The 27067-nt window shown below is 42.4% G+C and overlaps 1 protein-coding gene across 1 annotated transcript in view; it reads right to left on the reverse strand.

Annotated features, from left to right (window-relative positions):
* Positions 1 to 14685, reverse strand: part of col11a2 (collagen, type XI, alpha 2) — a 48788-nt gene extending 34103 nt beyond the window's left edge. Inside the window, exon 1 of the mRNA XM_074686095.1 lies at positions 14301 to 14685. Coding sequence (XP_074542196.1) covers positions 14301 to 14418 — 118 coding nt within the window. The 5' untranslated portion in view covers positions 14419 to 14685. The remainder of the gene's footprint in view (positions 1 to 14300) is intronic.
* Positions 14686 to 27067: the final 12382 nt, after the last annotated feature.

Consider the following 27067-nt stretch of genomic DNA (forward strand, 5'->3'; position numbering starts at 1 on the left):
CCAGCTCCACTCAGATTCTCCCAGAATCCCTCACGTCTATACTGCGCAGAATGTGGCTCCAAACTGCTACAATGGCGGCGCCTGAGATGGCGGTATTTTGGCTTCAAAACTGTACAATGATAAATGTTGGAGCCACACTGTCCACTCTATATACAGTCTATGGTTAGGAAGAGGAAAGAGGCGGGTCTTTAGCCTCTTGACAGACAGCTACAGGGCGCCCACTTGTCAGTCAAGATATCCATGCCCTTACATGGGCAAAACATCAAAAGCAATGAGGTATATGAAAATTCACCCTCTGTACGGTGTATGCCGAAAAATAAATGGGCTATTGGGCAAATATCCTGATGTGAAATAATAATAATAATAATAATAACTTTATTTATATAGCACCTTTTAAAAACACAAGTTTACAAAGTGCTTTAACATAAACATAAACGTAAGCACACACACAAAAAAAATAAAATAAAATAAAATAAAATAAAAATAAATAAATAAAGCCAAGCACAAAAACAAAACACACAGTTCAAGACGCACTTGTGGAGAAAGACATCATGTATGAGGGCAACAGGAAGCATAGTCAGGGACCCAGACTATACAGGAACCATACAACGTAAAATGAGACCATGAGGACTGGGATAAAAGCTAAAACATAAACTCAGTGAGATAAAGGAGGAAAAGGCAATGTAAAGTGCAATAAAAGACAGTTACAAACATCAAATATAAATATAAAAAAAAAAAAAAAAAAAAAATAAAAAAAATGAAAGATAAATATAAACAGAATAATGATGTTAGATAAACGAAAAATAAGAATAAATAAATAAATAAATAAATAAGTAAGAGAGCAAAAAATGAAAGAATGAAAGAATGAAGAATGAAAGACGAAAGACGGCATCACATAAAAGCCAGCCTATAAAAGTGGGTTTTTAAAAGTGATTTAAAAGAACCAACAGACTCTGCATGCCTTATCTCCTCTGGCAGGTCGTTCCAAAGTCGAGGAGCTCTGACAGAGAAAGCTCTGTCACCTTTGGTTTTGAGCCTCGACTTTGGAACGACCAGGAGACCTTCGCCAGAGGATCTGAGGCTGCGAGCTGGCTCATATTTAATTAAAAGCTCAGAAATGTAAGTAGGAGCACGTCCTGTGAGAGCTTTAAAAGTGATCAATAAAATCTTAAAATCAATTCTAAAACTGACAGGAAGCCAGTGGAGGGAGGCTAAAACTGGTGTGATGTGATGCCGTCTGTTAAAACCAGTTAAAAGCCTAGCTGCTGCATTCTGTACTAGTTGGAGGCGAGAGAGAGATTTTTTGTTTAAGCCAGGTAGGAGGGAGTTACAGTAGTCCAGTCTGGAAAAAATGAAGGCATGAATTACTTTCTCAAGATCTGGAGGGGTGAGTATTTGTTTGATTTTTGAAATGGAGCGCAGATGGAAGAAACAAGACTGGGTGATTTTATTGATGTGGGTGGAGAAGGTGAGTTCGGAGTCAAAGATGACTCCTAGATTTCTGGCTGAAGGTTTAATGTTTAATGAGAGTGGACCGAGAGAGGACTGTATCAGGGGGGAATTTGGTATGTTACAGAGAATTATTTCGGATTTTGAGTTGTTTAGTTGAAGAAAATTTTCTGCCATCCAACAATTGATATCATTGAGACAGTTCATGACAGCAGCTAGGCCCTGTGTGTCCTCAGGTCTCAGGGGAAGGTATATCTGTGTGTCGTCCGCATAGCAGTGAAAGGAGACCTGGTGGCGCTGAATTAGATGGCCAATAAATAAATGCAATAAGAACCTGCACTTCTGCATGGCTTCATTTTTTCTCAACAGGAGGTTGCTGCATGATTTAGTGCCCCCTATTGGGCCACCTAAGTCAAAACAGGTCTTTAATCTCTTGTTGCTCACTACAGATTTGATCAGACTTGCATGAATTGTGCTTAATACAAATAAATTACATGCTGAGAATCTAAATCAAGCATCAAAAATGTCAGTTTTGTCCTGCGTCTTGCTGAGCTGTGGAGGTTTTGGCACGGTGAGGCGTTCATTGATTCAACTTTTTTAACATCCCTCAGTTTGTAAATCCAGCCCTGCTCTGGAGCTTATAGGGAGAAAGAAACATTATAGATTATAAAGAGAAAACAGTCAAACTCTTTTTAAAATCTCTAGTATATATAAAATAACTGTGTAGTTTTCTATCTTATCCATCCTCAAATCATTTCAATGTGAAACTGGTTATAACACTTTACTGTGGCCTCTAACCGCAGACTGCGCCCTGACCCCACACTGATCCCATCAGCCGTGGTTGTGTTTGGGTGACACCCACTGTTCAGAGTTCACAGTTTGTCAAACAGGCTCACAAATGCTAATATTTATACAGACAGAGCAAATGGAGTTTTAATACTGACTCTGGGTGTTAAAACCGATGAAAAAAGACGAGGAGGAGGAGGAGGAAAGAGAAAACTGTGAACACAGAGAAATTAAAGGTTGGGCTGAGTGGTGTTGTGAAGCTACATTAACCGTCCAAAACAGGAAGTTCTGTACGAACAGCAGCTTAGAGGTGGCAGTGAAGCTTATTTCATGAGTTAGTTAGAAGGTAACGTTTTATAACATCCAAAAACGTAAAATTGAAAACACTTTAAGTGACATTTTCAGGAGCAATAAAAGCAGCATTTTCTGGACTTTTACAGATCTGCACAGGAATGCTGGGAATGAGCGAGTGAGAAAGAAGGAAGAGTGTGTGTGCATGTGTGTGTGTGTGTGTGTGTGTGTGTGTGTGTGTGTGTGTGTTTGGGGGGTCAGGCAGTGACAGTAGACAGCGTGGTTCTGTGATGGCAGGATACTGGATCAGGTTGCAGCCCGCTCTCCCCCAGTACACCCAGTACAATGTGCCGCTCTGTTCCCCCGGCCGCCTGCCCCGGCTCACATCTGCAGCCGGGGCCCTTCCTGCCTGGAGGACCACAACCACGACAAAAACACACCCTCAAAAATAACACACGGCTCCGCAGAGGTGCACGCTCGCACAGCCCGGGCAGTGAAAACTGGACCATTACTCCTCTGAGACCAAGAGGGGCAAATATGAAACTAGACAGGGAGGAAAACAGAAAGAAAGGGGGCGCTTTACTTTCTGTCTTCCTGCTCTTCCGGCTCTGTCAGTGTTTCTTATAAGAGCTCACAGATGCTGGAGGCCTTTGATGTTAACGCAGGGCAATTACTGGATGTCATTAAGAGAGGAAGTGGGGCTTACAGGCACGTGAGGGCACGGGCTGTAACTACACATTACAGTAATCTGTGCAGCTATTACTGCTGATGGACAGACTGAAATAAACTAAAACTAAACTTCTTGATGTTTCAGACTGAACAGAATCACTTACAGTGTTTGAAACAAGAGTGAAACCAACACACTTTATCAGGTAGACCTTCATAGTACCGGGTTGGACCCCCTTAATCCTTGGTGGCATAGATTCAACAAGGTCCTGGAAACATTCCTCAGAGAGTTTGGTCCATATTGACATGATAGCATCACACAGTTGCTGCAGATTTGTGGTCTGAACATCCATGATGAGAATCTCCCGTTCCACCACATCCCAAAGGTGCTCTATTGGATTGAGATCTGGGGACTGTGGAGGACATTTGAGTACAGGGAACTCATTGTCATGTTGAAGAAAGCAGTCTGAGATGATTCCAGCTTTATGACATGGAGCGTTATCCTGCTGGAAGTAGCCATCAGAAGATGGGTACACTGTGCTCATAAAGGGATGGACATGGTCAGCAACAATACTCAGGTAGGCTGTGGACTTTTTTTTTTTTTTTTTTTCTTTTTCCTTTTTTTCTTTTTTCTTTATTTCTTCTTTTTTCTTTCTTTTCTTTTTTTTTCCACTTTTTTCTTTTTTTTCTTTTTACTTTTTCTCTTTTTTCCCATTTTTCTTTTTTCTTCTTTTTCCCCTTTTTTCATTCTTTTTTCTTTCTTTTTTCTTCCCACTTTCTTTTCCTTTTTTTCTCTTGCCCCCCTTGTTTTTCTTTTTTCTCTATTTTCCTTTTTTTCCTTTTTTTTCTTTTTTTTCTTTTATTTCTTTTTTTTTCCATTTTTTTTCTCTTTTTTTCATTTTCCCTTTTTTCTGTCTTTTTTCCTTTTTTCTTTCTTTTTTTTCTTTTGTCCCCCCTTGTTTTTTCTTTATTCTCTCTCTTTTCTTTTTTTCCTTTTTTTTCCTGTGGACTTTAAACCATGCTCAGTTGGTACTAAGGGCCCAAAGTGAGCCAAGAAAATCTCCCCCACACCATTACACCAGCAGCAGCAGCCTGAACCGTTGATACAAGGCAGGATGGATCCATGCTTTCATGTTGTTGAGGCCAAATTCTGAGCCTACCATCTGAATGTGGAGCAGAAATCCAGACTCATCAGACCAGGCAACGTTTCTCCAATCTTCTATTGTCCAGTTTTGGTGTTGCTGTGTGAATTGTAGCCTCAGTTTCCTGTTCTTAGCTGACAGGAGGGTCACCCGGTGTGGTCTTCTGCTGCTGTAGCCCATCTGCCTCAAGGTTGGACGTGTTGTGTGTTCAGAGATGCTCTTCTGCAGACCTCGGTTGTAACCAGTGGTTATTTGAGTTACTGTTGCCTTTCTATCAGCTCCAACCAGTCTGTCCATTCTCCTCTGACCTCTGGCATCAACAAGGCATTTTGTCCCACAGAGCTGCTGCTCACTGGATATTTTCTCTTTTTGGGACCATTCTCTGTAAACCCTAGAGATGGTTGTGGGTTAAAATCCCAGTAGATCAGCAGTTTCTGAAATACTCAGACCAACAACCATGCCACGTTCAAAGTCCCTTAAATCACCTTTCTTCCTCGTTCTGATGCTCGCTTTGAACTGCAGCAGATCCTCTTGACCATGAGTTGCTGCCATGTGATTGGCTAATTAGAAATTTGTGTTAAGAGCAGTTGGACAGGTGTTCCCTAATAAAGTGGCCAATGAGTGTACATAAATTACTTAAATTTGATTTTGTTACTTTAAAATTCAAGTATATTCCACTCATTTGCAGAAATAGTTGAATGTGTGAATGAATTCAAGTAAAATGCCCTTAAAATACAAAGTTCTGCTTTGCCTTGAGAAAGGGCGCTATTTGAAGTTTTAGGTTACAGGTAAAGGTATCTTCTCTACAACTTTATCTTCCTATCTTTTTAACATCAACCAATGAAATATCAGAGTTGAGAGTGAATCCAAATATGAATCTGAGTCTCTGCAAGTGCATACAGGAAATAAAAGACAAGCTAAAACCTTAAAAATCTCAGGAATTCAGACACAAAAACTTATTTTTGTGCAACTCTAAATTAGTCCCCAGGTCGTCTACCTCATCCCAGGTCCCTCCTTAAAAATACTGTAAAATAATACCTTAAATGATGGTATAAGTGTTGAGTGTACAATGCATCACTGTATATTGGATCAACAGGTGTCTGGGAAGTGAAACAGTCATGCTACTGTTTCACCAAAACCCACCCAGCCCCAAAGAGCCGCAACCGACTGAACCACGGGTTAAAAACCACCTGATGGGAAACACATGTGAAACCAGAGCTGCAGGAGTAATGATATATGTGCATTAAAATGACTTTTACAGTGTTTGTGTCCCTGCAGTTCCTCCCATTCACCACTAGATGAAGCTAAAATAGATTTAATGAGCTTGGTGCAGACTGTACAGTAAACAGAGTACAGTTAAAGCCTGTTTCACAAGGTTTGTTTACATGATGGGACTGATGGAAAACACACACACATATGCATGCACACACTCTTCTGTCTGACACACAGCAGCCGTCAATTCTTGAGCCAGAATTGAAAGAGAAACCTTTTTTTCCTCTCCCAGACTTTCGAGGTGTGACGCTCTGTCTACCTCTCTCTGTGTGAGTGTGTGTGTGTGTGTACATGTGCCTTGTCCTCCTTTGGTAAACCAGTGCCAAATACCAGACACACACTCCAGCTGACACGTTGACCCCTCACCTCTCACCTCTACACAACGTCCCAGTGTTGGACGCACCGAGCAGCAGAACGTGCAATATTGACTAAAAGATTCACACGAATTCATCGATTTGATGAGAAGAACACAAGCACAACGTCTCTGTAAAGATCAAAGGTTAAATATGCAGAAGTGACTCCATCTCTGGAGGAGAGTAAACGAATCTCCAGTTGTTCCTAAATCACCAGCTGTGTTGATCCACCCAGCTGACCACGATGGTTAGGCACACGAGCTGCTGCAGGTTGTAATTTCCAGCGTGCTGCTCTATAGTTATGATTTATTTATAATGCCTTCTGTACACAGACAGAAAACCCATTATGAGTACCCCTGCTGTAAAAAAGGGGTTATTAGACTTTACATTGTTTACGCTGTGTGTAATGAAGGTTTGGTTTGTCAGCGGTGTGTTTATAATCAAGGAGACGTCACAGCAGGTGACCGAGCTGGGCTGGCAGCACGAAAATGAAAAAAAGAAAGAGACAGAATATGAAGATTCTGGCTTCGTACAGACCATAGGCTGTTGACTCAGCTTGAAGTGAGGTCACCACAAAAACTGCTCCCCCTGGTGGCTACAGTATAGGTCAAAAACTCCATCTCCCCAGTCATTTCAGATGAGCTGTAGTTAAACTTTAAAAAATCAATACACCTGGTAGAAATGTTTCTCACGTCTGATTGTTGTGGTGATTTGAAGATATCATTTGGCTGCTTTGTATTCAAGTCCTCTTTTTTCTGAAAAGTTTTGTTTTCACTAGTTATAAGAAGTTGAAAATGAGGTTTTACATTATGTTTAATGATGATTGACAGCTGAGGTTCTTGTGTATTTTTGGGGGGATTTTTAGATTTGTCAGAAGGGAAAGACAAGAAGAAATTAGACTCACCAAAGAAAAAAAAATATTTTTTTTGTTACCTGGATCCACTCAGGCCACATTTACACGGAGACTTCCGCAAAAATTCTTCCTTTGCGTTTCCAAAAGCCACCCATGTTTACATGAGGATGGCGTGAAAACTATCCGTGTTCATACAACTCCAAGAAGACAAGTCCCAAGGATGTTGTGGCCATGCCAGGCCAGTAGTTGGCGATGTGAGTATATGTGTGTATATATGCTACTTGGAAATCAGCCCTCATTGTTGTGGTTGTTCTTTCTTTTTCTGCCGTTTTATTGTGTGAGATGGTTGGCAATCCAACCTTGAGGCGCACTACCGCCACCTACTGGACTGGAATGGCTAAACTGGAAGTTGTGGCTGCGTGTGCAACCTTCACCTGAAACTGCGAGTGCGCATGCTTTGACGTCAGCGTTTCACCCTGAAATGCTCTGCTCTGTGTTTATACGAGGCAGGATGGAGGAGCGTTTTGAAAACTCTCCACTCTGGAAAGCGTTTTCAAAAGTTTCCATTTTCGGACAAAACACAATGAAATGTTATCGGATTTGACCGTTTTTGGCATTGTGTAAACGTGGCCTCAGAATCCCTCACAGTCTCTACTGCGCAGACTATGGCCACACAATGGCTGACAACGCCAGCACCTGTGATGGGGAAACTTTGGCCTCAAAACTGTACAATAGTGAACTGTCCGCTCTATACACAATCAATGGTTTAAACCAGTGGTTCCCAACCCCTGGGCTGCAGACCGGTGCCAGTTTGTCGGTCATTTGGCACATAAAAACATCTTAACTTTCATTATTTTAGTTTGATTTATTATCTGATTATGAACAATGTTTTATTTAAAAAAAAAGACCAGATTCTCTCCGTCATACCTGTCTATGACTCACTCTTGATGCCAAACCCCCAAGCTAGCAAGATTGGCAAAAAACTCACATCCCTAGAAAGTCTTTTTAGGCAGGGTAAAAGAGACAGTAAGGAAACAGAAGAAGAAGAACTGGTTCGTGGTGCAAAAAAAGTTGGGGACCACTGGTTTAGACAACATGGGATAATAATTACACTGTTTTATTTTGCACAGCAGTTTATTTTTTTTAAATACTCATTTTTACTTATAATAATCTATTTTGCAAAGAGTTGTTTGTATTTTTTTGCACTTAATTGAAAAGTCACTGCACAGACTTTGTTCAAAATGATCTATATTTATCAAAAGTACTAGTGGCAAGAGGGAATACTCTGACTGGTATCGGTCTAAAAAAAGCGGTATCAAACATCCCTAAGAAATACTGTCGGATAAATGTTTTATGGAGGGATGTACGTAGGTTGTCAAAGACATAAATTAAATAGGTATTCTGATAAAAATAGCTTTAAAAACTAGATGTAGGGGCACAGATGGCCTTGCGCTGTAGTTCCCGCCCCATGAAGTTCACTCAAGAGTCGCCGGCCCAAACTCGAAACCAACCTATTACCTCTTTCTCTCAAGTCACTCCTGTTTCCTGCTCTAACCATTATCCTTTCCTCTCACTAACAGCATAGAAAAGCTGAAAAAGTTACTTTAAAATCACAAAGTTTCCTCAGGCCGTAACACAAACTTAAAGCTCCTATGAGGAGTTCAAGTTTGTGCTGACTTTGGCGCCACCTGTGGACAAAGCAAGTACTTTTTGTACATCCTGCTTTCTTCTAAAAGCACTCACTAAGAATCGGTTTTCTTTGCTTCCACAGGTCAGAAACAGGTTTCACTTTTAAATCCAGTGTGTTTCATAACAAACTAAAACTCCTCACTGGAGCTTTATGATTCACTAATATCCAGAACGGATGACAGTGAAGGCTCATTCCTTCATAATGAGGTCAAAGAAGACAGGAAGTTTATTTCTACTCCCAGAAACCTTTAATGACCCGACAGTCAGGGTGCAAGCCGAGGCTGTGTTGGGTTTGTATGAGTCTTCATCATTCCCTCCACTCAGAGTCTGCAGCCAGCACATGCCCAGCTCCTCTACTGTCCCCCAGTGTGTGTGTGTGTGTGTGTGTGTGAGTGTCGTACTGTAATTGTGGTCTGTGCCAGTGTGTGTGCTGCACTCGCGCTGCCAACGTGTATCAAGCTGGAGCCCGGTGTGGTTTCAGGGCTGGAGGCCGCAGGCCCAGTTTGGATCTGAGGGTGGATACTGACACCACAAGGCCCACGTTAGACCACAGGGCCCTGAGCAGGGGCAGGGAGTGATTCCCTCAAGCGTGCTGTCATAGGAGCCAGAACCTGAGCGTCTGTGTGCACGGGTAAACTATCCTGATCCGACAAAAGGAGGAGACATCACTCAGAGATCAGAGTATTTCAACATGTCTGTCATTTCTGGAGCGGCTCTTTGTCTTTTTCTTCTGTATTTTCTATTTTAGGGGTTGCAACACTCACTCATTCCTTATCCTTTTGTGTTCCTGCACATTTTTTCGTTATGTTTGATGCCCTTCCTGACACAACCCTCACCATTTTTCCAAGTTTGGGACTGGTGTAAGCAGCTGAATAGGCATAAAAGCAGGAATATTTTGGGATTTGCAGGAGCTGGGATCAAACCTCTGATCTCCTGATTGAGAGATAAGGAAGACCGTACCGCTGAGCCACAGCCGCCCCAATTTCAGACAAGATAACAGCCTAAAACAGAGACTGTGAAATCCAAATATCTACATTTACCTCAGCTCCACATCAGACTTATAATAAAGTCAAACATCAGTGGGCCTGTGTTACATAAAGATCATCATTACTGTCTCCAGCAACACCTCCTCGGTGTGGAAATCCCCACATCAGGTATATAACCTACATTCTGGAGATCTTAAGTTGTATAATTTAGGGAAAGAAAAACATCTAAAGAGATCTTAGAGTGCAGAAAGACATCAACACTCTAAAACAAATCCTTCCTGTAACCTGACATATCTCTAGATAGATGCTGAATAAAGAGTCTGAGAGCTTTTCTGCTTTAGCTCCTGCTCATACTGCTACAACTAGGTATTTTACATCTGGTATGAGGGAAAATGAATCCAAGTGTAAGGTTAAATAAGCTGTTATACATGGTCAGGTTAAAGTACACTGTAAAAAAAAAAATCCTTATTTTATAGTTAATAGCCCTAAAATTTCAGTTTAAATCTTCTGTTTTTTAAAAAAAAAAAAAATTATCTTTATGTTTTTTTCTAAATTTTTAATTAGTATGCAACACTGTAAAATTATAGAAATTTGTAAAATAACCTGGAGGTTTTTTTTTAATTTATATATATATATATATATATATATATATATATATATATATATATATATATATATATATATATATATATATATATATATATATATATATATATATATATATTATAAGTATTACGCCAATAATGACAAAGTATTTTTATTTCTCTTTCCCCCCCTCTGGCTGTTTGTGCTCCATGGCGCGGACTAGCTTTCTGTGCTCAACAGCGCAGACTGGCTGTCTGTGCTTCAAATGGCATGCTCCGTGTATCCAGTGATTTTTTACAGTGTGTTTTGAGTCAATAAACGAAATGTGTTGATGAGCATTGCTATGTTGGTCAATTTTTAACAGCAGTGTAATAAAGATTACACAGCCGGTCCATGCTGTGTTGCACAGACAGCCTGTTCCCCCTACACAATACGTAGTACAGCAAGGTCTTTTATCCACTGTGTTCCCTCCTCACTTATGGCTAAAAAAATAAAGTATTTTGCTTTTAAAAAATGACATACTTTGCAAAACTCTTATTAAAAAATTCTATAGATTTCATGTATCTGCACTTTTTTTGAATTAGGACATTTTACTTTGGTTTAAAGGTTTTTATTTAGCTTCCAGTCATTTTACAAGTTTTTTTCTTACAGTGTTCTGCATTGAGAACAGGATGCAAAGATTCAATCTACTCAAAAAGTCTGATTCGGTGCTGTAACACCATCATATGTCATCTGATACTTGAAGGACTGTGGCTCATTCCCAACAGCAGCTTCAAACCCACATCTAAAACCATTCCCACATGTGTCGGTCGTATTAATGCCTTGGAAAGAGATGTACAGTAACAAACTAGCAGCTGGTCTCTGCGCCCTCCTGCGCTCTCTTCCTAGAAGCAGTAAAATAACAGAGACTAGGAATAGCCTCCCTCACAGACGGTCTATCATTATACAGTTGGCTCAGTCTCCTCCTGTCCTTGTACATCGTCTTTAGAGGAACATCGCAGAACTATCCACACACACATACACACAAACCACGAAATCATCACCTGTGAGAGCAGAAAGGAAAGAAAGTACAGCCCACTTTGTTCTCTCAGGGCTGCAGGATTATGTGGTTTTATCTGAGAAAGACTTGGAGCACCGTGAGGAGATGTCCTGGTTTGAAAACAAGGCCTCAGACTGGTTTACAAACTGCTTCTCTGGGTTTCTTTCCACTCAGAAGAAGCTTTGTAGCATCTGTAGTTGAGGCCGATGAGCGACTGTTTTGGGTGTCGAGCCCTTGGTTACAGTTTCCTGTCCAAAAAGATCTTTTAGCAGTTTAGCGGTGCAGATCAGCGGCTTTGAGGAAGAAGAGATCATTTTTGGAGGCAGTCAAAACTCATGCGACGCTTAATATTGTTTTTTTGCTTTAAGATTTTGTGCAAGATTTCACCAATAAATCAGAATTTGAAGACAGAAAAAAGGTCGGGGTGCAGGATTTTTCTCACTAGGTCAAAGCAGTCAATGTACCAACGTCACTGTGTGCGGTTTTAAATTTGGTTGCTTTTTATACTTTTAATTTGCATTTTTTTTTGCCTTATTAGCTGCTAGAGCAAGGACATTAACCACGTTTGAAGAAAATAAATAAAAATCTACAAACTTCCCCCCCAAAATTTCTGATCCCGCCCAAATGACAATGAATGTTTCGTAACTTTTTTTTTTTTTACAGCACGCAAAAAAAAAAATGGCTCATTTTATAAAGACGGAGCATCAAACGCTAAAACAACGAACATGAAGTGACAATTTTTACTTTTTCTTTTTATTACTATCTTGAGTTAAGGGTGGGCCTGGGACCTTTGAGGCCACCCATAGTGCCGGCCCTGTTGGCAGCCCTACAAACAGCTGGATGGCTGCATAAATGAGAATCTTATTGGTCTTTGCTCAAAGTGTGAAACAATGTTTGACGAGGCGATTAGGGGATAAGACACCTGACAAACCAGCAGCTGCTCAACAAATATCAAACCTTCACGTCAGAAGGGGGGGAAAAATGATGAAGTGGAGTAAAATCAAATGCTACAAACATCCACAGAGTCAGAAGAATGAACTGTCAAAGCCTCTGCTCTGCCATCATCACACAGGAGTCCATTCACACGCATTGAGAGAGGGTTATGTTTAGCCAGACTGAGACAGAGTGCCCTTTGAGGAGGCTCCGCTTTGAAAGTGAGGTTGAGGAACATCCATGTCAAGAAAATATTGCCCTCTGATTCCTCCTCCTCTGAACAAACTCTGCTTTCATGCCGCTCTCCGCGCCTCTCCATCCCGCCTCCTTCCCCTCCGCTCTGCATTCTCCCAGAGAAGACAGAATAAACATGAAAGATTTTGACCACTTTCTTCTCTAAATCGGTCTTTCACTGCCTGGGTGGGGCGCTGTTATAGTTTACACTAACATCTGCTGCTGCTGCTGCTGCTGCTGCGCACACGCACTGCGCAGATCCACTCACTTTATCAGAGAGTGTAAAAAAAACGCTTTCTACGCTCTTATTAGCATAATCCAGGGTGAGGAATAAGAGCTGGTGACAAACAGAGACACATTCACATGATGTGGCATACATTTCCACACCCTGACCTGGGAGAAAAACATCCATAGCTTACAGACGCGTGTGCACAAACACGACTGTACAAAGCGCACATAGACACGGACACACTGAGCGCTTTCACTCCCGAAGCCCTGCGCCCTGCCGCATAATAACCCATTCATAACAAGCAAAAATGTCTCGGGCTTCCGCCTCCAAAATACACACGGGAGACGACGGGAAGGTGAAATCGCCTCTCGCGATCTGAAATTGGAAACGGGGCCAAAGAATACACAGAAGGAGGCGATTTATGTCACAAAACCCCCCAGTGGTGTTTCAGCTGTCTACATGAGGCAGAAAAAAGAGCTAATAAAAGGTTTATTTCTCAAAAATGCTCAAGTTTATGCGCTCAAAATCTGCCATCCCTTTATTTCAGATAAAAAAAAACACTCTGACCTTTAATTAAAGAAAAATCAACCACCTTCAGGTCATCCAGACATTTCTTTCTACCCTTAAAATGAGGATCTTTTGCCTTTCAGCGTCAAAGTCCACAGAGATAATCTGAACTGATCCGGACTGATGTGGACTCAGGTGAATCAATGGGCCCTCTGTGTTAAAAATAACCCGAGACCACTAGAGGTTCATCCAGGAACTGCAGCGCATACAGATCATTCCTTTGGAGCAACTTGGCGAGTAAGAGGAGGGAGACCAGGAGCTTTGTTTTTGGATGGAAAGATAAAAAATCCACATACGAAGGCACTTATCTTTGTAGTGATCAGTTTTACTCAAATTAAAACCAACACAGTTTGATGATCTGTAGGGGGAACAGATAAAATCAGACGCAGAGACCCCTCCTCCTCTGACTGCGATGGATGAGCTGGTGCTCAGGTTGAGCTGGTAAACACTCAGCCAGCCTCACACAGCAAACCAAGTTCACTGACATCCAGAATTCAGTTAAAACACATTAAAAAAAATCTAGCTACGATTCATTTGCGTGGAAAACTCCACAAAACGACTTATAGAGCAGTTGGCACCATCCTTTACGCACGGTGAGCGCCTGCTCCAAGAGATTAAAAACAAGTTTAACTAAACAAAAGCAGGAAAAACGTCCAATTCTGAAGGCAAAGACTGAAAATTAAGCTTCATGGCAATCCAACACTTGTTGGGATGACACCTGTCAGCGAGCTGCGCACACACCGAGAAAGGAACAGAGCCCAGAAAATGATGCGTAAAGACGTAAAACAAGTGTTGGAAAAACAATTACGCGCGTAATATCACCATCTTCTATCAGAAATCTTCACTCCAAATTAGAAAAAAAAACAACCTGTTCTGGACAGCGCAGGTGCCACTGGTTTTAGAAAGACTGGCTATAAACCTGAGATCCATTATCAGACACATTTTAGCGGCTTTTTGGATCCAGGGACAAACGCAAATCACCCAAGGGTGCTTTGGGAGATGGAGTGAAAGCATAAAGCTGAAATTAACACATATGGTGACAATCTAAGCATAAAACATGGTTTATTCTTCTGGGGTGCTCCAGACCACTTTTCTGCAGGACAGAGCTGGTGCGTAAAAGTCCAATTTTGGATGATTTGACTTTTACGCACGCCGAGTTTAGGTAGATTAAGTGAGCAGAGTTTCCTTACGAGGCTCTCAGATGTTAGTAAGAGGATTTCTCTTACCTGCACGAACCACGGTCGTTTGGCACAGGACAAGCGCCACGGTCACCAAGGCGAAGGATGAGAAGTCCACGCGCCATGGTCTCCGTTTCCTCCGGAAGGTAGAGTCTCCAGTATCCATAGTGTTGCAGTAGTTTGCCGGCCTGGTTGAGCTGTAACTGTAGGAAATGGTGGAAGTTATCCTCTCACAGAAAGCCAGCCGACGACAGGGACCCGACTGAACCCTCTGTGAGGCAGCGGACAGGACGGCGCGCCTCTGGAGACCTCAAGAGTTACCTATGTCTATCTCGGTTGATGTACAAAACCGTAACACTGAAGGGGTTTAGGGTGGATGGATATCTTTTATTTTAACGTTTAACCCCTTCGTGCTAAAGCCCCATTGAGTCAGGCCGGGTACAAGTACCCGAAGTGGAGAGAGCAGCTGAGAGAGACCTGGAATCACGCTCTCCCTCCCTTCTCCCTCTCGTTCCCTCTTTACTTTCTTTACACACCAACTCCCACGAAGAGTGAGAGTGTGTGTGTGGAGAGAGGGAGAGAGGAAGAGGTAGCGGAGGAGAGGGAGAGGGAGTGAGAGGGCGTGCGTAATTATGCCTTCCGCGCACGCAGATCCACGTGCACGGAGGAGCGTCTGAGAGTGGCTGCAGGTTTTTGATGATAGGCGAATGCAAACAGGTCAGCTCGCGCCACAATGGCGTCTTTCTCTTCACGTGTGAGGTTTAAGGTTGCGCTGAAACACACAGTTTCACAAATTAAAGATAAAACAAATCTAAAATCTGTGATCAACGTTTTTCTCTTTAACTTTTTACATCACTCTTTCTCCTCTTTAAACCATGAAACACTTGGATTCACAGACCTGGACCTTCAGTTCAGCAAAGCGCAACACACTCAGCCAGCACAGGAGACTGAGTGATCAGCCAGCCAATCAGGCTTCTGTCCGCGCCTTTAGCCACGCCCCCTTCCAGGCGAGCTGAGGAGAGCCTCTCTCGCTCTGATTGGCTGGTTCCACGTGGTCTTGTTTTGCAGCATCAGCTCAGGTGCGCGTGGAGGGAGGAGGAAGGAGAGATAAAAGACATCAAAGCAGACACGAGAATCACTATGATCAACGTTTACCAAGGAACAAGTTTAACTTTAAGGATAATCAATCTTTCTTCATGCTCCTCTCCTAAAACACTCTGAGATTGACTGGTTTTTTTTAAATCATAAACAGTGCTTAAAAACTGGTATGTTTAAGAGTCACACACTCACATGTCATATGATTTATGTGTTTCTGTCAATAAATTAAAAGGGCTGTGAGGAGTTTCTAATATTGCTGGTTACAGGTTATTTTGAAATGCAATCCTAGCTTCTCGATCATGTTGAGCAGGCAACACCACAATCTGTGTTTTTCACTCCTGAAAACGATTTCTGTGATTAATTTTGTAGTGATGGTGGACACTGGAGCCTAACTGTCAGACAGAAAAAGGACAGAAGAGCAGAAGAAAGATAAACAGGAGAGAGATAGAGCACGAGCTAAAATGAAGAGTGAGGTTACGTTAGCTCTGATTGGTAGATGACTGGCAGGACATAACCAGGGTTTACTAATCTTACGCACACCAAGAGGGCAGCTGAGTGTGTTTTGCCAACCAGGAGGGCACTTTCACACATGTTTCGGCTCCTGAGAGGTCGGTGTTTTTCAGTAACCGGGCAACGTGGGGGGTGACGTCCCTTCCTGGACACCACTGCCTCTGAGACAATATTTCTTCAAAGTTTACAAAATGAATTGCTTGGCAAGTATAAATTCAGCCTAATGCTATTGTTGCAAAATAATACATAGAACATTATTACAAAGTATAAATATTAAGTTAATCATCGTTATGGTAATATAGGGGTCCTTAGATCTTAGGTCTTACAGCGCCAGACTGTCAGCTGCACTAGATGTAGACAGCTACAAAACTACAAACAAACTGACAGTGTTTACCTGTTGTCACATTAGCCTAAAGATATGTCGGAGCACCAGGCTGCCGATAGCACTACATATAGCCAGCTACTACATTTGCTTGATGTCACGTTTCAATCTGTAGCGCTATGTATCTGTACTAGTAAATACATTACCTCGGCGCATTGTATCCAAAAGATATAAAGCACTGAACAAAGAAATTTGTTATCATTTATTCAAAAAAAAAAAATACACACGTCTTGCTAAAAGTAATTTACAGCAGTGTGTGTGAGACTCCGGGCCAGAAGGTGGCGAGGGAGTGCAATTAAAACAGATCCTTCTCAAAGCCATAGACTGGAAAAAAAAAATGGACGTCATCTTGCTCGACTCAAAGGGAGGTCTCCACAAAAACTGCTCCCCCTGGCTGCAGTACAGGTTAAAAAAATCCATCTCCTCAGTCATTCCAGATGGGCTGTGGTCAAACTTTAAAAAATTGATACACCTCGTAGAAATGTTTCTTACATCCGATTGTTGTGGTGATTTGAAGATATCATTTAGCCGTCTTGTATTCAAGTCTTCTTTTTTTTTTTTCTGAAAAGTTTCATTTTCATTAGTTATACAAGGTTAAAAACAAGGTTTTACATCACGTTTAATGATGATCAACAGCTGCTGTTCTTGTCTATTTTTTTGGAGAGATTGTAAAATATGTCGGGAGGTAGAGTCAGGAAGTGATTACACTCTCGAAAGAAAAAAAATATATATATTTTTTGTCACTCAGATTCTCCCAGAATCCCTCACAGTCTCTACTGCACAGACTCTGGCTGCAACTGCTACCAATGGTGGTGCCTGTGACGGGGGTGATAAATGGCGGAGCCACACTGTTCATTCTGTATACAGTCTATGGTTGTCACGTTAGCCTACAGATATGTCGTAGCACCAGGCTGCCGATAGCACTACATATAGCCGGCTGCTACGTACTGCGGTGCTACGTAACTGTACTGATTAATACCTTACCTCCGCGCATTGTATCCAGTAAAAAGTCGTCTTGAACAAAGAGAATTTGTTACTATCCGATCTACGTTAAATTCCAAAACAAACACACGCCTCACCAAAAGTAATTTACGATGGTGTTTGGAGACTCCAGGCCACAAGGTGGCGAAGGAGTGCAATCAAAACAGGTCCTCCTCACAGCAGCTTTAACACATAGAGTGGAGTATTGGTATATCTTTATTTATAAGCTGGTACTTCATGATCTGCTGTCTTGTTTTTGTTTTTTACAGACTCCTAAAGCCGTCGCTGGCTGTAACCTCTTGCTTCATGGACAAATTCAGATTTGCTCAGTCTCTGGTCAAAGAGCTTTAAGTGTTTATGCTCCTGCATCCTGTTCTTAGCTACAAGCTAACTTAAAACTGGATGGTCGTCTTAGTTTGAGGATCATCTGATGAGATTGAGCACATCTTTTATGTACACGCTGCTGATTTGATGAATGATGTGAAGTCAACTTGTTCTGTCTTGCTCTGTGTGTGAAGCTTTTCATGCTGCTGTCTCGGTCAGAGACTTCCTTGGAAAATAGATTTTGTATCTCAATGGGAATATGCCTAAAAAAATTAAGCAAAGGATTTTGTCATGATCTGATCCATGACTGAGATATTCTGTCATTTCACCGTTTCCATCTAACACTGAATTTCTTGTATGAACATGAGACTTTTTGCAAAGACAAGCTGAGTTTCTTCTGCTGAAAAAAAAAACATCAGCACCGTAAACCTGAAGCCTCCTTCAGTCGTAATCTCAGAGACATTCCTCTCATCATTTCAAAGTGTCTTTCATATCTCTACCTGTCGTAAACGCTCAGCAGCCTCTTCTACCTTTCAAAGCTCTGCCCGTGCCAGCCGTCTGCCTCGTAAAAGTTCCTGCAGCCCGTGGTTAGTCACTTTCTTTGAACGCAGACTGCAGAGAGCAGTAATCAAGCCTAATTATCCCCTGATGCTTTATATCACTCACTCTTTCTCACTGTACCCGTCATTTCTTCCCACCAGGGTCTGTCTGATTTCTGAGGGGGAAGGGGCGGTTTGCATTCTGTGGTTCCTCCATGAAAACACTTCTTACTATCACTCTTTAAAAAACTTCAAGAAAGAAAAAAAAGAGTTGTTTCCTTTTAAATGACATAAAAATAGATATAAATAGATATTTTCTACGTTCTACAGTTCTACAGTTTTATTTAACAAATGCTTTTGTCCAAAGCGAAGTACAAGAAAAAACCTAGTTAGTGCAACAACAGTGCTTCAAGTTATTCAGCTGCAGGTGCTGGCAGGCTCAGATTAAGGTCTAAGTGTTCCCTGAACAGATGAGTCTTCAGACATCTCTTAAAGTAGAAAGGGACTCTGTGGATGGTACAGAGTTAGGTAATTCATTCACCATTTGGGAACAACAGAGGAGAAGAGTCTGGCTAGAGATTTGGAGCCGCGCTGGGCTGGGAGCACCAGGCGTCTTTCACAAGCAGAGCGTAGAGACCAGAGGGAGTGTAGACCTGGATGAGGGACCCCAGGTAGGCAGGGGCGTACCTACAATTAGGCAAACACAGGCAGTTGCCTGGGGCCCCAAGATTCCCAGGGGCCCCAAAGCATCTCTTAAAAACTGATTTATGAAGTTCTCTTCAAATGAAAGCATTTCTTTTTTCTAAATCTAACTTCACATGCTTCAAAATCCATCAAAGTCTTAATCTGTAATGATGGTTTTGGCTCCTCCCCCTCCCTTCTTATTCAATGGGCTATTCCATGTTACAACACATCTGAACATTTGATTCAGGAAGAAAGTGGTAAAAAACACTTTTTCCCCTTTTTTTTTTATTTTCAACCAAGTGGGAAATAAAAACAATATTGCTCTGAGATCTGAGATAAACATATCAGACTTTTAGGATTAAAGGACTTTATCTAGCCCAGGAAACAGGATCATTTTCTCTAAATCAAACTTTTTGAGTTGGTGATAAACATTATTGTACAAAATCTCCTTTTTGGAAACATAACTCACTGGACAGGGGTCAAATAAAAATACATTAACTTTAAAATAATAGTACCAAAAAGTATGGTTACTGTAAATATCACCTCTTTCAGTAGATTTTTTTTTCCAGTTTTATGTTGTGCTCCATATTTACATATTTTTTCTTTACTAAATCATTTTTTTCAATATTTACCTATTGTAATGTTTTTCACTTCATACTTTCTTGTTTGTTCCTGTTACTCTGTAAATTCCCCACTGTGGGACAAATAAGCTGTCAATGGACCATAAAAGATTTCAAATCCAGGACAAAGTGGACTAAATTATGGATTCACTTTTTTCTAAATCAAACTAAAGTACAGAACTTGAGGAAATGCATTTAGTTAGGTTAAGTTACCATGTACAAGATTAGCACTGTCTCATGCCTTGACTCTGGGAAAGAGACAGTGGACCCAGGGAAGGCCAGTCTAGCTCTGAGGAAGATGAGTTACAAGGACATGAAGGGCCCCATGGACTGGGTTTGCCTTGGGCCCCCAAACAACTTAATACGCCCCTGCAGGTAGGCAGGAGCCGTTCTTGTTAATATTTTGTAAGCCAGAAGAAGAGCTTTGAATACATTTTGTATTCAAACCTGTGACTTAATGCGGTTTCTTTGGCTTCTGCAGCCAGCCTCAAGTGGACACTTTAGGAACTGCAGTTTTTGGTGCCCCTACAGGGCTTCCACGGGGTTCAAAGTCATTGTGATTTTTTTTTTAACTTAACATTATTATTTAAAAGATGGTGGTTTTATCTTGACGCCAATTACAACCTTAGCTTTGACCAAGATTTGGTTCCTTCTGCACCGATGCTAACCATAAAACAGGTTTTTGATTATGGTTAATATTTCTAAAATAAAAATGTTTCTCTCTCTGTTATTTCTTAATGATGATGTGAAGTTGGACATTTCTGACTTTTTAGAAACTCTGCTTCAATCTTTTCTCTGAATACATCTTAAAAACCTTTGTAAAAGTCTCTGCCAGTTCTTTTTCTCGCCACAAATTGAGCAGTTGTGTCAACACATGGAGTCCTAAGAGGCTGGACTCCACCGTGACCCCCCAGAGTTAAAGTCTACTGCAGACTAAAATCCAGTAATAGAGAAAAGAGGCATGCTGGGTTATGATGTATGGACATGTTTAAGCTTCAGTGCAGCAGAACTACAGGGCAGAGACGGAGCGGGCGCTGTGTGGTCGTTCTCTGAAAGCATGAAGTAAACTGCTGCAATTATCCATCAGAGGAGAGGACACGGGCAGTTTTATACCTACGTATTACTGTATATGAAAGGAGAGGGCATGTATGGAATCATGTTTCAAGATGAAGAAGAAAAACATCAAATATTTCTTTGAAGGAAAAAAAAGGAGAAACCAAACCCTTGTCCCACTGTTCATCATTCACCTGAATACCTGTTTCTGTCCGTACACACTATGACCAGACGTTTTACAGAAATGTTTTCTGTCCTAAATCAGAATGTCCAGGAAACGCTCCCTCGCTGCCGCAGCGCTGCCTTTTTATTTTAGCTTCCTGGACACGACGCATGGAGCGTTATTTATTTATTTATTTCTTGAGGGCAGACGGTTTGGACCGAGCCTCCTCGCACTGGAAGTAGAAGCCACAGGCTGTAAAAAGAGACACCCCAGGAGATGTCTGTGGCGTGTGTTTGTCCTACACTCACCACACGTGTAGATGCTGATCTACTTATACATCATGATACTGTTGTACCAATGTTTTCACCTGGTATGTACAGTGGGGGAAATAAGTATTGAATATGACAATTTTTTTCTCATCACATTTATTTCCAAAGCTACAATTCAGACAAAATTTGTACCAGACATTAGTGTTAACTCAAATAATCCACACATGAAAAGAAATCACAACGTTCAGGTCCATAAATAATGATTATGGTGAATTAAGTACGATAACACAGGAAAACAGTATTGAACACGCTAACTGAGACTCATCTAATACTTAGTGGAGAAGCCTTTGTTTGCAATGACAGCTTCCAGAAGCTTCTTGTATGTTTGAACTAATGGCCCACACTGCTCAGGTGTGATTTTGGCCCATTCCTCTGCACAGATTGCCATGATGCTTCCACCTCCAAACTTCACTGTTGGTGTAGTGTTTTTTGGCTGATGTGCAGAGCCATTTCTCCTCCAAACATGGTCTGTAGTATGACAGCCCAAAAGTTCAGTTTTGGTCTCATCTGACCAGACAACATTCTCCCAGTATTCTACAGGCTTGTCAAGATGCTGTTTAGCAAACTTTAAACCAGCTTCAACATGCCTTTTCTTGAGGAATGGAGTCTTGCGGGCTGAGCGTCCATAGAGGCCATGGCTGTGGAGTGCATTGCCTGTTGTTTTCTCTGTAACAATTGTACCTGCTGCCTCCAAGTCTTTCTGGAGCACTTTCAGGGTGGTCCTTGGCTGGTTGAGTCCTCTTCTGACTATCTTTCTGACTCCCTGGTCAGAAATCTTCAAGGAGCTCCTGTGCGTGGCCTGTTGATGGTAAGGTGGTGCTTCTTCCACTTGTGAATAATGGCCCCAACGGTGCTGACTGGAATACTCAGGTGCTTTGATATAAGTCTGAAACCAGTTCCATTCTGATGCTGAGCAACAATCAGGTTGTGAATGTCTTCAGAGAGCTCTTTGCCTTTACCCATCATGAGGTGTGTGCTATTTAACTGCTTGGTGAAAAAAACACCTTTTTTATAGGACCATCAATTTGCTCTAGCCCAGCTGATGTTGGTTTGCACTAATTGGAAGTTCAAGTAATAATTACTGACAGATTTCAGGTGGTATGGTGCATTTCCTGTCCAAAGTATTCAGCCTTTCCATGGTGTGTTCAATACTTTTTTCCTGTGTTATCGTACTTAATTCACCATAATCATTATTTATGGACCTGAACGTTGTGATTTCTTTTCATGTGTGGATTATTTGAGTTAATACCAATGTCTGGTAAAAATTTAGTTTGAATTGCAGCTTTGAAAATAAATGTAATGAGAAAAAAAGTTGACCCGTTCAATACTTATATCAGTGATTTTTTAAGGAAGAAAAAATCTTCCAGAAATCTTCCTAAACCCTTCCAGAAACTTTTGGGGTGAGCTGCCCATGTCGATGCAAAAAGCCAAAATTTAATCCTAAATTTTTCCTGCCAGGCCTTTGTAAATTTTTGCAAAAAGCAGGGTGAGCTAATCTGAGCTCGCTGGAGGGAATATTCAAGAAAATTCCCATGAGCAGGTGGGTGAGGGTGATGATGCTAATATTGCACAAACAAGCGTAAAAGAGGAAGAAACAAATATCTTAAAGATAAAAACAGAATGCAAAAACCTCAAAGTCCGTCATCGTTGCGTGGATCTCAAGAGGGGCATGTGCAAATTTGGAAAATCTGTGTCTCTGTGTAGAAACAGAGGTTTTTAAATAAACTTTGCCAAGCTTTGCCCCGTGAGGAGTTCCCAAACATCGGTAAACCTCAGAAGTGTCGGCTCTGAAGTGTGGATTCCCTCTGGTGACTCATTTAATTCGGACCGACTCGGGGCTAAAATAAAGCCAGATATGGCCACATGTGTCACATTTAAACAACAACTCTGTTGTGTTATGATCTCATGACATCAAAGCCAGAAAAAGAAAGTTGGAGCAGGTGCCTACTTGTCTTTTTTTTAGATGAAGAATTTTTGCAACAAGAATGTTTTTCAAGGCTTGTCATGCAGGAAAACCCGAACTTTAAAGTCTCTGTGAGGACTATCTGTTTGGCATTGACTGATGACGTGACTCTTGCCAAGATGTTCATTTATATTAGGCCCCGTTTGCATGACGCAATCATCCAAAAACGCTAAAAGGCAGTAAAAAAGAATCTGCGTTGCGCTGAAGGACTAAAAAAGCTGTAGTGAGCATGCCAGGCCTGTAGTTGGTGCTATAAAGCCATGTTTCCACCAAGCAGTCCGGTTTGGTTCAGTACAGTTTGGCTCAGTTTGGTACTGTTAAGCCTGATCCCGTTTGCGTTTCCACAGCAAACTGGGCCCTCTCATGGTAGGTGGTGTGTAAGCCGAATGCTGAAAGCCGCAGCTGCTAAACAATAGTGTGACACCGTGGCAGTGCGACACAGTGTACCCTGCTAATGAATCCAACGAAGAAGAAAAACGTGACACAGTAAACAAAGAGCAGTGATGAAGACATGCAGCATTTCGTCCTCTCTGTGATTGGCATGTAGCTCTTTGATACAAAGAACAATCAAGCTTTGTTTCAGAGAAGTCTGTGTGCCGCCAGGAGAAATGCAGCCGCTGTCGGGGTAAGTGATGATTCTTTGGACCAATCAACGGTCTGCAGTGTTGTAGCTCCACCTTCCGAGGGCGGATAGCTTCAGTCTGACACCCGTACGGAAGGGTCCCAATAAGTGGGACGGCTCGTCTCGGTTTTTGGGGATCTATCCTGGGATAAGTCAGTGGAAACGCCACAAACTGTGTGCCGCACCGAGACGAACCAGTCTTTACCACAATGACCAGGGCCCTCAGTCATGAAGGAGACCCTCTGCAACATTTCCACATACATGCCATTTGACGCCCCTGTACTACCTGAAGCTCCGTTGTCTTTGCCCCAAGAGGAGGAGCTCAAATATCTCAGGGTCTTGTTCATAAGTGAGGGGAAAATGGAGCCAGAGATTGACAGTGAAGCGGACGCTACTCTGGTCCTTTGTGGTGAAGAGAGAGCTGAGCCAGAAGGCAAGACTCTCAATCTACCATTAATCTACGTTCCAACCCTCACCTATGGCCACGAGCTGTGGGTAGTGACTGAAAGAACAAGATCGCAGATACAAGCGGCCGAAATGAGTTTCCTCTGCAGGTTGTCTGGGCTCAGCCTTAGGGATAGGGTTCGGAGCTTTAACAGGAGAATCACTGCTCCTTGGCATCGAGAGGAACCAGATGAGGTGGTTCTGGCATCTGGCAAGGACGCCTACCGGACACCTCCCTTGGTAGGTGTTTCAGGCATGTCCAACTGGGAGGAGACCCCGGGTAGACCCAGGACATGGTGGAGAGATTATATCTCTTGACTGACCTGGGAACGCCTTGGTATCCCCTTAGAGGAGCAAGTGGAAGTGGCCAGGGGCAGGGGTCACTGGTCTTCACTAGTGACACTGCTGCCCTCACGACCCAGACCTGGATAAGTGGCAGAAAATGAGATAAGATGAGATGATCTAGAGGCGCCGACATTCTCATTTTTTCCTGGTGACACTATGGCATCTCATTTTCTCTTGGTGCTTGAAGGTTAGGAAAACTTTGAGTCACACAAAGAGCCAACACCCTAAACCAACCCGCCCTGAGCTGCAGTTTATCCTCTTAATCTGCTGAGTATCCACATTATGGAGGTACCACAAATTCCCGCAGACAGGAATTACACGTATGCCTCGGCCAGCAGCTGACTTCATCATATGGAAGCAGACTTGTGGCACATTTTGGCCTTGCAAGACATCCCTGACATCAAAGTCAGGTGCAGAAATCTTTTTCAAACCCTTAAATTACACAATAAGCTCCAATGTTGCTCATATTTGAATTAATAACACCGTATAATTTGCTGGGCGGTGATTTAAAGGAGAACCACAAGTTTTCCCCCAAAAGAAAGCTGCATCAGACGTGGCCACCCACTGAACGGATTTCTAACAATCCACTCAGACGGCGCTGGAGTTGTCGATCGGTTCCCAGCTGATCAAGCCGCCTGTTGTGGTCACATTTAGGTCAATACAAGGAAAGAGAGACTTCATGGATGGACGAGACGAAGACGAGGGCTCCCGCAGAGGGATGGCACTGCCTCTCACAGACAGACTCAGCAAGTGCCTGTGGGAAGCTCTTTCTCTGAGCTATTTCCAAAAGGAGAACCTTGTAATTACAATAAAGCGGCCATATTATATTGCTGACTTCCTCGAAAAGTCTGTATTTTACTGGGCAGGGCCACAAACGCACACACACCCAGCTTGCCACAACACACAGAAATAGATCAGAGCGGGGAGGAAACGGAGAAAGGGAGTGGACTGATACTCTCTCTACACTCACAGTGGGGTCAAAGAGTGTGTGTGTGAGTGTGTGTGATGAATACACACTCTGCTGGGAGCTGCTGGAGGTGTGCTGAGCCAGGTGAAAAGGGAGAATTTAGCAAAGAATGGGTCAGTGATTCTGGATCTGGCCACTGAACACACCCAGCTAACCACAGAGCTCCAAATAGACAAGGAGGAGGAGGAGGAGGAGGAGGAGGAGGGTTGACGAAGGGGCAGAGTGAGGAAGGCACAGGAAGAGTACACCTTGGAAGTTCACAAGTGTTGAAGTTAGCTCGCCAAGAGCAGTCTAACACGGTGTGTGTGACATTTCCCTTCTCCTTCATTCTTCACATTCTTCTTCTCTGATTTTTATTTATCGCTTTCAACACCAAGCAATACTTTCTCTGCAGTTTGAATTCAGCGTCCCTCCCTGCGACGTTAAATATAGCAAGAGGTGAACGCCAAGATTTGCTCAATTTAGCACAATTACTCACTGTTAGAAGGTCGTTTGCTCAGATGGACGATAATAGCTGTGGTAATAAAAGGCTATTAGGAGGAGTGGTGATATTACATGGACCAGGAAAGGAAGAAACTAAGGCGTACAGAGCAAGAAAGAGCTTTAAGTTGAAGAACTCCTGAACAAAATCTTAAGACTTGGGAGGAAATTATGAGAATTCGCATTTTGCTTTGATGGATCGTAACTAGAAAACAGACGCAAGGACAAAACAAAAGGACGTAGCAGTGGGTAGCATTCAGAACGTTGCTACATGTGATAAAGTTGGCGTCACGAAGAGTTTCCATGTTCTGGATCTGACGTAGTCCCTTAAAGTCGTGTTTCCGCCAAGCAGTCCGGTTTGATTCAGTACGGTTCGATTCTTTTGACCAATCAACCGTCTGCAGTGTTGTAGCTCCACCTTCCGAGAGCGGACCCGTTCAGTCTGGCACCCATGCGAAAGGGTCCCAAAAAGTGGGATGGCTCATCTTGGTTATTTGGGGATCTGTCCCGGGATAAGTCAGTGGAAACGCCAGAAAATGTGTGCCGTACTGAGACTGACTGAACTGGTCTGCTTGGTGGAAACGCGGTTTTAGACTCCCCTTTCCTTTCATCCCAAAATGTCCTCAGTGGGATTCAGACCAGGTGGACCAAAAAGAACGTACAAGTGGACCAAAATGCAGTACGCAAGGCACAAAAACACTGTCAAACCTTTAACTGCCCGGCAACAGGGCCAAACAAACACTACGTGGTCTTTGACAGAGTGAGGTTCACTGGGTCACTCCAGAACATAGAAAGCTCTCAAAAACAACAGGGTTCACGGTCTTGAAGCTCTGCCGTGCAGGCCCACAAGGGGGTTCCACGAAGGACAGAGTCAAAACTTGTCAGGGACAAACAGCAAGATTACTGGCTTGAGCAGGTAAGGCCAAGACAGGCAGGGCCAGTAACAGGGAATCAGTCTGAGAAGTCTGCCATGAAGTGAAGAACATCCGGCAATGTGTGAGTAGACAGGACTGAGACGCAGGTGAATAGTGCTGGGGTGTCATTCCCACACAGACCAGGGCCCTCAGTCATGAAGGAGGCCCTTTGCAACATCTCCACACACATGCTATATGACGCCCCTGTACTACCTGAAGCTCCATTATTCCACTGAAGGAAAAAGCACCAGTAACGTTGAAGCCATCAGGCATAATAAAACTTTCTTCCATTTTTTAATGTCGAATTAATTTTTTAAAAATTTTGCAATATATTGAAATTTAATGAATTTTGCAAAAGTATGGCATAACAAATTTTTCAACTTGTTATAAATATTTT

This window comes from Halichoeres trimaculatus, unplaced genomic scaffold (genome assembly GCF_033239565.1).
Source record: "Halichoeres trimaculatus isolate MK-OKI-2021-1 unplaced genomic scaffold, fHalTri1.1 fHalTri1_scaffold_14, whole genome shotgun sequence".
Taxonomy (NCBI): Eukaryota; Metazoa; Chordata; class Actinopteri; order Labriformes; family Labridae; genus Halichoeres; species Halichoeres trimaculatus.